At 40.6% G+C, this 12,357-nt stretch overlaps 1 protein-coding gene across 7 annotated transcripts; it reads right to left on the bottom strand.

The window, feature by feature from the left end:
- Window positions 1–531: 531 nt before the first annotated feature.
- LACC1 (laccase domain containing 1) lies at window positions 532–11,967 on the bottom strand. 7 transcript variants are annotated; one of them, XM_054810758.1, is made up of 7 exons: window positions 10,091–11,756; window positions 7,709–7,914; window positions 6,173–6,768; window positions 4,732–4,913; window positions 4,088–4,253; window positions 2,021–2,246; window positions 532–1,521 (listed from the first exon to the last, which is right to left on the bottom strand). In XM_054810758.1, exons 3-7 carry the CDS (start codon window positions 6,738–6,740, stop codon window positions 1,347–1,349), a joined length of 1,317 nt encoding a protein of 438 aa, XP_054666733.1. In that variant the 5' UTR covers window positions 6,741–6,768; window positions 7,709–7,914; window positions 10,091–11,756; the 3' UTR covers window positions 532–1,346. The 7 variants fall into 7 exon arrangements, with proteins under 7 accessions (XP_054666733.1, XP_054666703.1, XP_054666712.1 ...); XM_054810728.1 differs by lacking the exons at window positions 7,709–7,914; window positions 10,091–11,756 and adding an exon at window positions 11,783–11,967; XM_054810737.1 differs by lacking the exon at window positions 7,709–7,914 and having other exon boundaries at window positions 10,087–11,756.
- Window positions 11,968–12,357: the final 390 nt, after the last annotated feature.

Genomic DNA, 12,357 nt, shown 5'->3' with positions numbered 1-12,357 from the left:
GTTTTTTAAAAAATCTGTTCTCCCAGTGGACAAGCAAAGTTCTAATTTTGTCACCTCTGAATCACAGCCCAACAAAATGAAAAATAGATTACTCTTCAAGCACAGATATCAGAATAATTTGGCAGATGATTATATAGGCAAAAATAGCAGCGTGTGCTTTACAGTACTTTGTAAAATGCATGGTTTGAAACCCCATATATACAGTGCAGCCAGGGATGGAAGTGCAGTGTGAGCAAGCACTGACCTCTAGTGGACATAATAGTTTAGAACTGATAAAGATCGTTGAATTCAAAATAGAAAATACGTCATGTGGACAGTTGTCCCAAAGCTTTTGCTCGGCACCTCTGCAAGCTACAGTCAGCACAGTTTTACTATGAGGAATATCTCACTGTCTATGTGTCAGGAACTATCACGTCTATTGTAATGTCTAGAGGCAAATTTTATGGACAAAAGAAAACAGCGCACACTTAGAATCTGCTTAGCAAGGTAAATCAACTATTGGTTAGTAAAATTAACTGAGGCTAAATTCACTCCCCTTTTTAGACATTTATTAAATAACTGGGCACTGTTGAGCCTATTTCAATGGACGTTAGCAGAGCACCAATAGTTTGAAGAAAAAAAATCCTAAGGAAATATTAACATGCATGTCACATCATACTAAGCATCTTAGTCCTACTTTTTCTGCAGTCAAAAAATACAGAATGGTAAGGGTTCATATATTTTCAATCTCTGCCCCAAAGGAGCTTACTTGCTTCTCACTTTCAAGTTATTTTCCATAGGAAAAGTCCTATAAGTGTTTTGGAGCTCTTCTTTAAACTAATCCAAAGAAGAAAAGCAATCCCAGGCACATAATTCCATAAGGCTAACCTTCAGCTGAAACCACTGAAGCTGAGTGTTCTCAAACAGTTAATGTGCAATACAGGCTTCCCTTCCTACATCAGCAATGTCGTACATAACTTCATTCAGAAGTCTCACCCAGAAGCTAATGAAGACTGCTTTTTTGTGCTTTCACCACTTTAAGGCAGTGAGGTTTCTGGGAAATACTTGGTCAAGAAGGCTCCAAAAAACTGGACCTTGCATATGGTCTTGCAGAAGGGCTTTGTCACTGGTGTGGGTTTTCTTTGCTTCCTTTGCAACCTGTCTCACACAAGAATTATCGGCCCTGCATCCTGGACATTTATTCTTGCCTCAGAATGGCAGGGAAGGGAAGAAGCAGGAGAATTGCAAGACCCGTGAATTCCCTATTGCAAGTCTGTGAAAGGAAGAACTTCTACAATGAGAGCAGGATGCCAGACAATGCACCAGACTTATTGTCTAAATACTATTCAAGAGTAAGAGATACTATCTCAGTCTTTGATTGATATGAAGCCAATCTGTGTCCCGAAGTTAGTGCCATCACGGAAGTGAGAGTAAAATTTATCAGGGTGGCATGCAGTACAGAAAGTGATATTTTGGTTCTGGTCTGTGACAGAATCATCTTGGATGTTCTCAGGAAGAATCCCACCACTCTCAAGAAGAATCCTGAAAGAAAGAAACAGAAAAAATATTTTTGTTTTTTACATCTTCGCATTCCTTAAGATGCTGCATTGAGATAGCACCTCTAGTACCAATTGAACAAACTGTGCCAATATCGTGGTTGGGACTTGCATTTGCTTTTCTTAGTTTCTTTTTTCAAATATTAGACTAAAATAATTGTTTTTATGCAACCAATAAAACCACATTTAATTTGAACATTTGTCTTTAATCCATAAACTAAAAGTATAACAGTAAAATAATAGCTGAAACCCAGCAAAAGTGAGCAGATACCATTCATTCAAAGGTACCGCTTGTTGATCTACAAAGTACTAGCAAGTACTTTAAGATGGTGAGGACCATCACCATAATACTGCTGGATAATACAAGATCAATATAATTATTGATATCTAATGTGGAATTAGTCTTTTTTTTCCTTCACCTTCATTTCTAGTCTACTTAGCACGAAAAAAGTGTATGTCAATGGTCATGCACAAAGTAGACTTACCGTGTTGCTCTTCTAATGTCAATATAAGGACTTGCAGAGTCAAATAGTCTTACACATTTTGGATCAATTCTGTGAAATTTTTTAGCTGATTCGTGAGGAAGTTTATAGCAGCAAGGTCCTACAGATGGACCCAGCACCACAAGGATATCTTTCACGTTACAGCCAAATTCAGATACCATAGCATTTACTGTGGCCATCGAAACTCCTAACAATGTGCCTTTCCATCCTGTGAGAAATGAGAGGTTGAAAAAATAATTGTATAAATGTTCTCTTTAATTTTATAGTACCTAAAATATATGCTGTTATTAAGAGGTACAAATTAATAGATATATTTCTATCTAAAAATAAATCATTATACCTCGTAATAAATAATTGTGTTTTAAAAAACCCCAACACATTAACAGCTTGCTGATATCATTATTTTGTGGAGAGAAAAATTAGAGAGAAGAATTTAGATTAGGATTCCAGAATTCCTTTTCCCCAGTGTCCTGGTTTGGGCAACTAGAGCATACCTTACAGCTCCTCTATGCTTGAAATGTTTATATAGGAATATGACAAAAGAAATATGTTATAGTCAGAAGTGTATTTTTATAATATGCTGAAAAAGAGGCTCAAGCTAGAGGCATTGTTTGGAATAGACAGAAGAAAGCCCAGCTTTGCACTTTGGCATTGTTGGAATAGAGAGAAAAAAGCCCAGCTTTGAGTTCTCATATCTCAGTTTGAGTCCCTGGAAGTCTTTGCACTGTATGGGGAGTGCATCATAATGAACGATAGGATATGCTAATAACTTTTCCTCTGTTTTTCTACATCCAAAGACTAAGATGACCTTATACCTAATTGTCTTTATTTGTATACATGTTGCTACACGCATTCAAGTTAAACTGAACTGAGGTGGGGTTGGACAGGAAGGAAAGGATTTAGGAAAAGATAATTGGAAGCCTGGCCAGGACTGTGATGTGGAAACGAAGGCCAAAACTTGGGAGATGGAAGGCAGGAATTCAGGCTAGAGCCAGGAGTTATGCTTGGAGAAGGCAACAGTTTGGGTCTGGGGAAGAGTGTGGTGTGTCAGGGACTAGATAAATGAGGAGGCAGCACAGAAAGGAGCAACTGCAGATTTAAGTATTTTACAATAATTAGGTTTGAACACTTACGATGTCAAACTCTTAAAACTTTCAAGAATGGGTAAAATTCTCTCCATCCTTTCTCCCCGTTAAAACCCACAACATTCTCCTCTCCTCACAGACAGACATGCCACAATTCTCATTCCTCTCACTTTCTCTAACCTAAGCTTGCTAGGCACAGGGCGGGGGCACAACTTTATTGAAGCAAAGTCAAAATTATCTTCATCTTATGATGACTCACAAATTTGAATTTATTTTGGCTTATTTATTGAATGCATGAAGAATTGTATGAATTACATGGTATTCACAAGTTCTAGGTAGAGGTGAAGCTTCCTACCATATCAAGTGGTGTACTAGCATCAAAGCTGAGGAGAAACTCTCAGCTGTGCATTCTCCTTGACCTCATAAGTACTGACTTTTTTATAAAATGAAACAGTCCCAGCAGGAAAATCTCACTACAGGATACATATTCTAGCCTAACAGTTGGGACATCTTCTGAAGTCAGACATAACCTCAGGTTGTGCTACCCATCCCTGCTTCAGTTTTATTCTCATTTGCTTTGGGTCAGACAAATATTTCTTCTGATCCAAAATGGCTGCTAGGGGCATTGGCTTTATAGACATTTTTTACATATGAAGTTAGAGCACACAAAAAAGTTATTTGGCTTTGGCTACCAGATCAGAAAAATAAATGTATAAATAGATAAATAATCATTATTAGTTATAAAATTAAAAAATAGATAGCTTGGCAAACAAACTATTCTCAGGACTAATCTTGTTTTGGCAGGATACAAACTTAACAGGTCAGGGTCTATATTGTTATGTAAACTTGCATGTATTCGTTATCACTCAGTGCTCCTTTGGTTGCTAATTTGTAATCCTTACTCCAAAACTCCCTTTCCAGTGGTCTCCTAGTTATTTTGATCTCTGCGATTTAAAATTCTTACCAGAATGAGCAGCACCACAGGCTTTTCTGACAGGATCAGCAAACAGCACAGGTATGCAATCAGCCCCTGGAGCTGCTATCGTAACACCTTTCTGATTCGTAACTATTCCATCATAGCTGTCAGGCTCTGTCTTTCCCATAATACACACAGCATTAGCGTGATCAATCTGTCAAGACAAAACCAGAACATGGATAGTGATGTGGCAGCAAAAAAACCCCTGTTCTGACTAATGCAAGGATTTTTCTTTGGCATGAAACACTTTTCTGCACTAACTGCTTATGCATGGAAATCAGGCGCTCCCTTGTTCAAATGCCGTGCAGATTTATCAGTAGAGAGCCACCATCAAAGTGATGGTGTATTTTTATTTTAAGAGAAACTGCTCTGATCATTTATGTGATTATTCTACTCTGTGGTAAGTGAAATGCTAGAATATTCTTGGAAGAAACAGTGCTGCTTCTCCATATAGTGCCAAATGGCTGGTAGTTTGGCTGGCTATTCCCACAGTTAAACTGCCAGCATAAATGTTTTAATTGCCCTGTTTGTCACGAGTTCTTGCTGAGAAAGAATAATGCCTACAGTTTTAGCCAGTGATACATGAAGGAGGATCTGATCCATGTACATAAATCCATTGTTTGATAAGATACCTTGACTCTGTGAAAAGTCTCTGGGTTAAATCCTGCAGCATTAGCTAGCCTGCGGAGATTTTCTTTGACAACAACTTGTGGGTCCCTCCGTTTGGAACTGCTGAAGAGATTGCAGGAGCTTAGAGTCGGTATGTAGGAGATGCCACCTGTCCTTGTGGTGAAGCCATGTAGGAAGATATCATCTGCCAAGGTAAAAGTGACAACAATTGCTTTCAACACAAGACCAGTCAAGATAAAACATGGTTTTATACTGAAGAGACCTGGAATCAGCCAATCAAGTTGAGTATTGCTTTACTTCATATTTAGCTGTGGCATTTAAATTTAAGGATTCTAAACTTCCTTCTTGCTCATAATCATATCCTCTGAGGCCAAGGTAGAGGAGTTTGAGCAAGAAGGAGTGCTGGTAAATTTAGCCTGACTCTGTGCAGATTTGTAGTGCAAACCCTAGAGAAGAGGTAATTCACTGAGGAAAGTGAAAGTAGATTTTTAAACAAATGTTCTAAGGTGTCATCTCCCAAGCTTTTTTGACAAATTAATTACTAGTCCTCAAGACTTCCCAAGATCTCAAACATCTTTCTGAAGTAAATCAAAAGCACTGAGAATTTCTAGCACCATTGAAAAAGGCCCTGTTTTTACAGTGCAGATATTTATCGTGGCCTCATGCATCAAAAGCGATCACTGATGGGGGGTGGGGGGCTCTGCATGGCAAAGTTGAACACAGAAAGATAGTCCCATAACTGATATTTTTGCTATCTTAATAGCTGACAAGCTTAGTGACATAATCAGAGTTGAGATTCAAAATCTCTTTTACGTAGTGTGATCCTTTCAAAGTCACAGTCAAAAACGTGAAGAACAACAAAGGCAAAGGTGGCTTTAAGTAATTCATGTCCCTTTCAGGCTCTGGATCATTTCAGACATATTATTAGGGAAAGACAGTTCCAAATTTTTGCAGTAGCACACTTCTCAGCTTTCCCCTGAATCCTCTGAATCATGAAACTCCATAATCACATCGCATGAGAGACATGCTGCAGTGAACTGTGTCATGCCATGGCAGGGACACTGAGAGTGATTAACCAGGCATGCGTGAGGCTGCAGACCAAGAGAAACTCCTGCCCTACCCTTCCAGAAGATAAAGGTAACTCTCAAAGTGTGTAATTCCCACAGAGAGGGGAGGAGATTTCACTGTTAGCAGTAATACTCTCAGTAAACCTGGGCCTCTCTTTCCTCTGATCGTGTCCCAGGCCTGGAACAGACTTGCCAGTCTTTTGCTGTATCTCTGTTGACACTTCCCCCTCTTATAGACGTGATACACTATTGCAATATTGTATAGAGTTATTTGCTGCCTGAAGTCATTTCCAAAGCTTACCCATTTTGCAATTCCCTTGAAGAAGTATGCTTGGGAACAGTCTCTGTAAAATCTATTAGTTGGGATTCTCTTTACCTGGGATCAGGGAAGATCTGAGGATGGTGAGCTCCCCTTTCAGGCTCGGCAGGCTTGCCAAGTATGTCTGAATCTCACTTCGGATGAGCGCCACGTCCTCTGTAGAAAGTGTTTGTTCTTCACTCTGAGGTTCAGCTATCTGTAGGTTTTCACAATCTGATGCTACCTGTAAATCCTCAAATTCAAACTGGTAGACTGCTGTAAAGAGATGGTCTATATATACTTTCATTAAGCCTTTTCTTAAGGTAGGGAGAATAACTTTAATGATGCTTAGGTCTTTTTCATCCAGTCTTTGTTTGACAGTGTACAAAGCAGCAGCTGTAGTGACAGCACGTATCACCTCCAGTCTTTTCTTCAGACACTGAAAATCTCTCAGAGCTGGAAGCAAGGACTCTTGTTCACCATTCCTTTCACTCCCCTGCCTCTGGCAACATACGACATAAACAAATGGAGCAGGGACAGAAGAGCGTTTCTCAATAGTTTCCAGCATGTTACATAATAATCCTTGGATGTTGTTCTGCAAGTTGGCTGGTAGGCTGAACAGATCTATCAGTACTGCTTCCACCATATTCCAGGATATTTAAAGATTCCTACAACTGCCAAGTAGTCAGTAACAAAACATGAAAAACAAACAAAAAGGCAAGATGGCATCGTTAGTCCAAACACACAGAATTATGTTATTAAGGCAATGCATTCAATGTACTGTGTAGAGAAGGTGCCATAGCAGTAATTACCATCTTAGGATTTCCTCACTGCATCAAAAGAAATTGCAGCAAAAGAAAAGTAGCGGAAATGGGAATTATTATGTATTTATTTAAGTATTTCCCTACCACCTTGCCTACCTCAGGTTTTTCCCAGGTCAGGGATGATAAAAGATTAGTACATAACATTAGATTTACTGAATCAACTAACCCACATCAGCCTAATGGATCTTCTTGATCTCTGACTGTTGGGCCTTCCTCCAGCTCCCATGAGGGGAACCAAATACGGAGGTCCCTCAGCCTGCTGGGACTGGAGGAGTTTCTATAACAATTTTTTGGAGGCATTTTACACACTTATCACTGAGGTGGAGTTCAAGTCTGCTTCCCCCCCTGGCAGCTGGGGTGCTGGGCTGTGAGCACAATGACATCTTCCCACGGGCCTTCACAAGACTTTTTGCACTTCTCCCTTTTCTGTTACCAAAAGTATCAACTTGCTATTTTCTGACTTTTATGTGGAAGGGCACATGATCAGTTTAATTCTTCTTTTCAACACACATAGTAACTCAGCAGAGGTTACTGAAACTTTATCTAGTAATGCAAGAAGTAACAGAACTAAATGAAAATAATATAATACTGTGCACAACTTCCTGCCTCATTTTTTCCAGTATGCTAGCTGCAGTCTTTGCTCTGAAATCAAGATGCACTAAATTTATCCAAAATCATCCTGTAGTTCACAGTTTATCTTGTGGCCCATGGTGTAATTCCAATTTTGATGTGGGTTTTTTTCCTCCCCTTTTCTGGACTTTGTTGATCCAAGCATAGCTAGGCTGCCTACCTGTGGAAATCTGTGCATTCTTCTCTCTCCTTTGCTATGAGAGTCTATTTTACATATCCTCTCAGCAGTGTCTTATTTTCTTTTCTCTGTCTCTGATAATTTTTCAGTTTCCAGTGCAAGCCTCCAGAGGTCTGGAACAAAAAAACTAGATCCCTTTGCTTTGGGAACCTTAAACAGATGGCCATTCAGATTTCACCGTGCTTGATCTAGGAGGAATACATGCAGCTTTATCACCAATTGTAAGACCTCATAAACATTTAGAGTATTCCTTAACACCACCATTTTTTGAACATTAAAAAATCATGCATGAATATTGATTGCTTTGCAGGAAAATTAATATATTTGCAGGAACAAAGGACTTGAGAATCTTTTAAGTCTTTGAAATCCATACTCTGCTACCAGAACTAACCATGTCAGATAATGTTTGGCACTATTTTCCTGCCCCAAGTCCTCATTTTCCTGTAACTACATGCATGCTCTGGCTTCACAGCACTTCATTATCCTGCAAAAATAACTGCTTCTGTGTGTACTGGAGGCCTACCACTATAGTGGACTTGTTGTCCTCCTTGGCGTTTTATGGTTGACAATGGATTCCCAGTGTTTCTACACTCAAATGGTCAAAGACCTTTCTGGTTTTAATGGATTGTTTATTCAGAGTAGATTTCACAGAAAATATTCTGTATTTGCTTCATTGTTCTTTCCTCCAGACTGGAAGAAAAATAATCCTGACTGAAAATGATGTCTTCCTTTCTGCGAGTTGAACACTTACAAAGATTAATTAGTGACTATCAAAACTGGTGAACTGAAAGTATCAAAATGTGACAGCAGATAAAAGTGTCTGCCAAGGAATTTATGACTCTCTATTTTGCTCAAAGTATTATTTACACACAGCTGATAACAGATTTTAGAGAAAACAGCGTGCTAAGAAAACAGTGTCAAAACAGACTCATGTCAAAGACCATGACTTGGGAAACCAGGATATTTCCTTTCCTACATTGACACTCTCTGTGGCAAGCCTGTAGGAATATGCCATGATCCCAATCTAGGTACAGCAAATAGCCCCAGCAAAAACAGTACAACAAAGGGGTGTAGTGGAAAAACAAATTATTGATCCACTTTGGATATGTCAGTAGTGGAAGGTAAGTAGAGTTCATTGCTGTCCTCATACTTCCCCAGAAAAATACCACCAAAGAAAGGTAGAAGGAAAGTGTGAAGGGAGAGGTAATTGACTACATTGTTATTAAGTTGTTGTGTGTATTGCAAAAAGTCCACAGGGGCAATTATTGCGATGTACACAAAGAAACAATGGGGCTGATTCACCCTCATATCCTTCCAGTTTTGCATCACGGAGTCCCACTGAGGTCAGTGGTGTCAGAAGTACATTTGCTTACAGTCATAATAAAATTTTTTGACTGCTTTCTGAGTCCCTCAAACAAAACATTTCTCAAAATACTGGCTTGCCAAGGACAGCAATGTTTTAGCTTATGAGAAACGCATTCACGGTTACTCAGGTTTTAAGTAACATGCTCTACAGTTCCAGTGTTTGATACAAAGTCTCGCTGCACGTAACCACACCAGGAAAAACTAAGTGCATTTAGTAAGGAGTTGCTCATTTCAGTACACAATGCAAGGCAAATACTTGTGCAAACTTGAAGCCAAGGCCACCCATTAGCTGTTTCGCTCACTCTGAAACTGTCACTACAAATATTTGGAGGGTAAAAAGATCCTCTTGCATAGATATCAAGAAAAAGAAAATCAAAGAAAATGATAGATAATGAGAAGAAAGGAGAGGTGAAGAGGTTAACAAGAGTGAAAAGGAGAAAGGCAAAGTGAATCCAGAAAAGAAACAATGAAGGAAATAAAACCAGGCTTCAGAGAAGAGACAGCTCAGGGTAGAATAAAGATCCGAAAAGCAACTTTCAAAACCCCCAGAAATCTAATTCTAAAAGCTCACTGTTGGTCAAGACAAGATTGCTGGCAATTTCCTGCACCTTTGAATCCTACTGGTGACCTTATCTTCTTACAGAAACTCAAAGAACTGACATCATTTTCAGAAAATTAAAAAGGCAAGAAATATTTAACATCTACCAGAGAGAGATGCCCAGAGAAAGAAAACAGGTTATTAAAGCAGACCAAATGAACAGGGATAAGAGTACCTTTATAATAAAATTTCAACAATAGCAAAGACAAAAAAATGGGGGAAAAAAAGAAATACGTAAAAACCTCTCAAGCTGGATTAAAATAAAACATTCTGCCCCTCTTAACTTAGGTGTATTTAGGCAAGGTTGGAGAAACAGAAATCAGCACTTGTAATGAAAATATTGAAGTACATGCAGTTTTCATAAAAAACCTCAAAAGTTTAAAACACAGGAACTTACTTACACAGGTAGACAATCCCTTTAAACTCTTGAAAGATATCATCTGATACATACACACATTACCAGCTTTATATATCTCACTTCTCGCTGTCAGTCTTGCTGATTTGTACAAGATGGAAATTCCTATTCTAGGTAAGATCGGAGTGGGAACCTGTATGTCTTCTTTATGATGAGACCCTGCTTTGTTGCTGTCAGTATCCACAGGAAATAACAAACTGTACTGAAAGGCACCAACATGATTAAGTGCCTGGGTAGCATTAAACCCGGAAGCAGCATTAACCCTGCCATGTAACTCACTGCTGTAATCATACATTCTAAGGCATCAGCTTTGCACAATCTCAAACAGATTCAGAAATGTACGGTATAGCAAGAGAACAAGAATGCAAAGAAGTTTAAGGAAAAGTTGTGCAGACTGAGAGGGTTTCCTTTTCTGAGCTGTAACTGCCATGTTCCAGTGAAGAATCTGGCAGTCAGTCAAAAAAAAGCATATTCAGAAGGACCCAGATAGAGAGGTTATGAGAGACCAGTCTTCAGGGCCACAGGCCCAAAATGAGGATGCTGATTTCTCTTCGGAGCAGTCGTCAGAAATTTCACAGAGCTCTGTAAAAAAGTCTGAATGTTTTGACAGTAAAATGCAAAGGTCAAAAGGCAAGTGGAGGAATTAGGGGTTTGTATTAGGCTTAGTCCAAGAATCGTATGATAATAAATACATTTTCTCAACTGCGCTAAAATCAGTCATGACAGATAAGTATATGACAACTAAAGGACAAGAAAAAAAAGTAATTTTTTCATGAACAGAGGAATTAATAAAATCAGATTTCCTGTGAATTTCTGTTCTGTGTCCCCTGTTCCTCCCTGCCCTTCAGCTCCAGTAAACCTACATTTCTGCCAGGTCCAGAAGACACCCTGGGAGTCCCCCACCATTTCCCCTCCTGCATATGCTGGACAGAGGGATGAGAGCTGAATCCTCCTGGGTCTCCCTCCCAAAGGGAACTGATGTGGGTATCTTGTCCTTCCCCACCTTGACATCTATTTTCATGAAGTTTGCAGACATCAGTTCTCTCTGAGGCTTTCCACCCCATTGTCAAGTGTGTCTGAACTAGATGATTAAAAATTAACAGGGACTTCATGGAAAGAGAGACCAACACAACCGTTTTCTTTCCTTCAACCAGACCGAGAAAAACTTATTACTGGGGTTATTTTTGGTGCGAAATGCTGAGAAAGGATAAGGAAAAGGCCAGAAAATATCCAGGATACAAAACAATATTGAAAAAAGACAAATTGATAGTTTGTCTCTGGCTGAAGTATTACATTCAGCTTCTGCCATTTAAAAAAAAAGGGATGAAATAAACATATTGTATGCAGAGATGCACAATTAAATTTATAAAAATTGTGGGATCTAGGGTTCAAATCCCTTGACCTGGAGTTCAGAGGAGTACGAGTGGGCAGGAGACAAGTCGGTGGTTATAAAACTGGGCTATGGTTCTTCTTCCTCGTAACTCAACAGTGCTCAGGAAAGCTTATGTTCTCTGTAGTGTATATCAAACACTGACAAATTATGACAGAAAATGCGGTTTAATACAATGAATTAGGCAACTCAGGGAACTTGGAAGCGGGGAAAAAAAAGCAAAATTGCCTCAGTCACAGGGCGAAGCAGGCCACACTACTGCTATGGGCTCTGCCGCAAAGCACTCACCCTATTTCTGACAGGATTAGTCGTTCCCTCCGTTTTCCCTCCGTCTGCTGCCGGGGACAGCCCTCCCTCCGGCCCTCTCCCGGCTCTCTGCGCCCCTTGGCCGCCGCTGACGGCCGCGCTCCCCTCACGCCGCCTCCGCCGCTCGACTTCCCCGACGCTCCCTAAGCCCCCACAAGCTGCGCCGCGCCGCGGGGCCGGCCCTTGGCTGACGCTCCCTGGCCGTTGGCGGGCGCCGCGGTTTGGGCGGGAAGCGGCGGGGGCGGGGCGGCCGTTGCAGCCCCTCTCCTCAGGGGGTGCGACTGCGTGAGGGGGTGGCCGGGGCTGGTCGCCTTTCTTTGCCCAGCGGCGGCGGGGCTGGAAGCGAAAGGAGGAGGTCTCGTCGTGTCAGAGCGTCTGGCTCTGCTCTCTTCGCGTTTCAGTGCCTTCGGAGGGTTTGGGACTGTGTGCCGCGGGGCAGGCCTCCTGGTGCTGGAGATGTGGAGTGCTTGAGCGGGATAGAGGAGAGAAGTGAGGGATGCCACGACAACGGTTGCAACATCCCTGAACATAAAATGATAGATGCGGTTTCCTAGTCA

The sequence above is a fragment of the Grus americana genome, chromosome 1 (assembly GCF_028858705.1).
Source record: "Grus americana isolate bGruAme1 chromosome 1, bGruAme1.mat, whole genome shotgun sequence".
In the NCBI taxonomy this organism is placed as follows: Eukaryota; Metazoa; Chordata; class Aves; order Gruiformes; family Gruidae; genus Grus; species Grus americana.
This window is presented reverse-complemented; position numbering and strand designations above follow the sequence as displayed.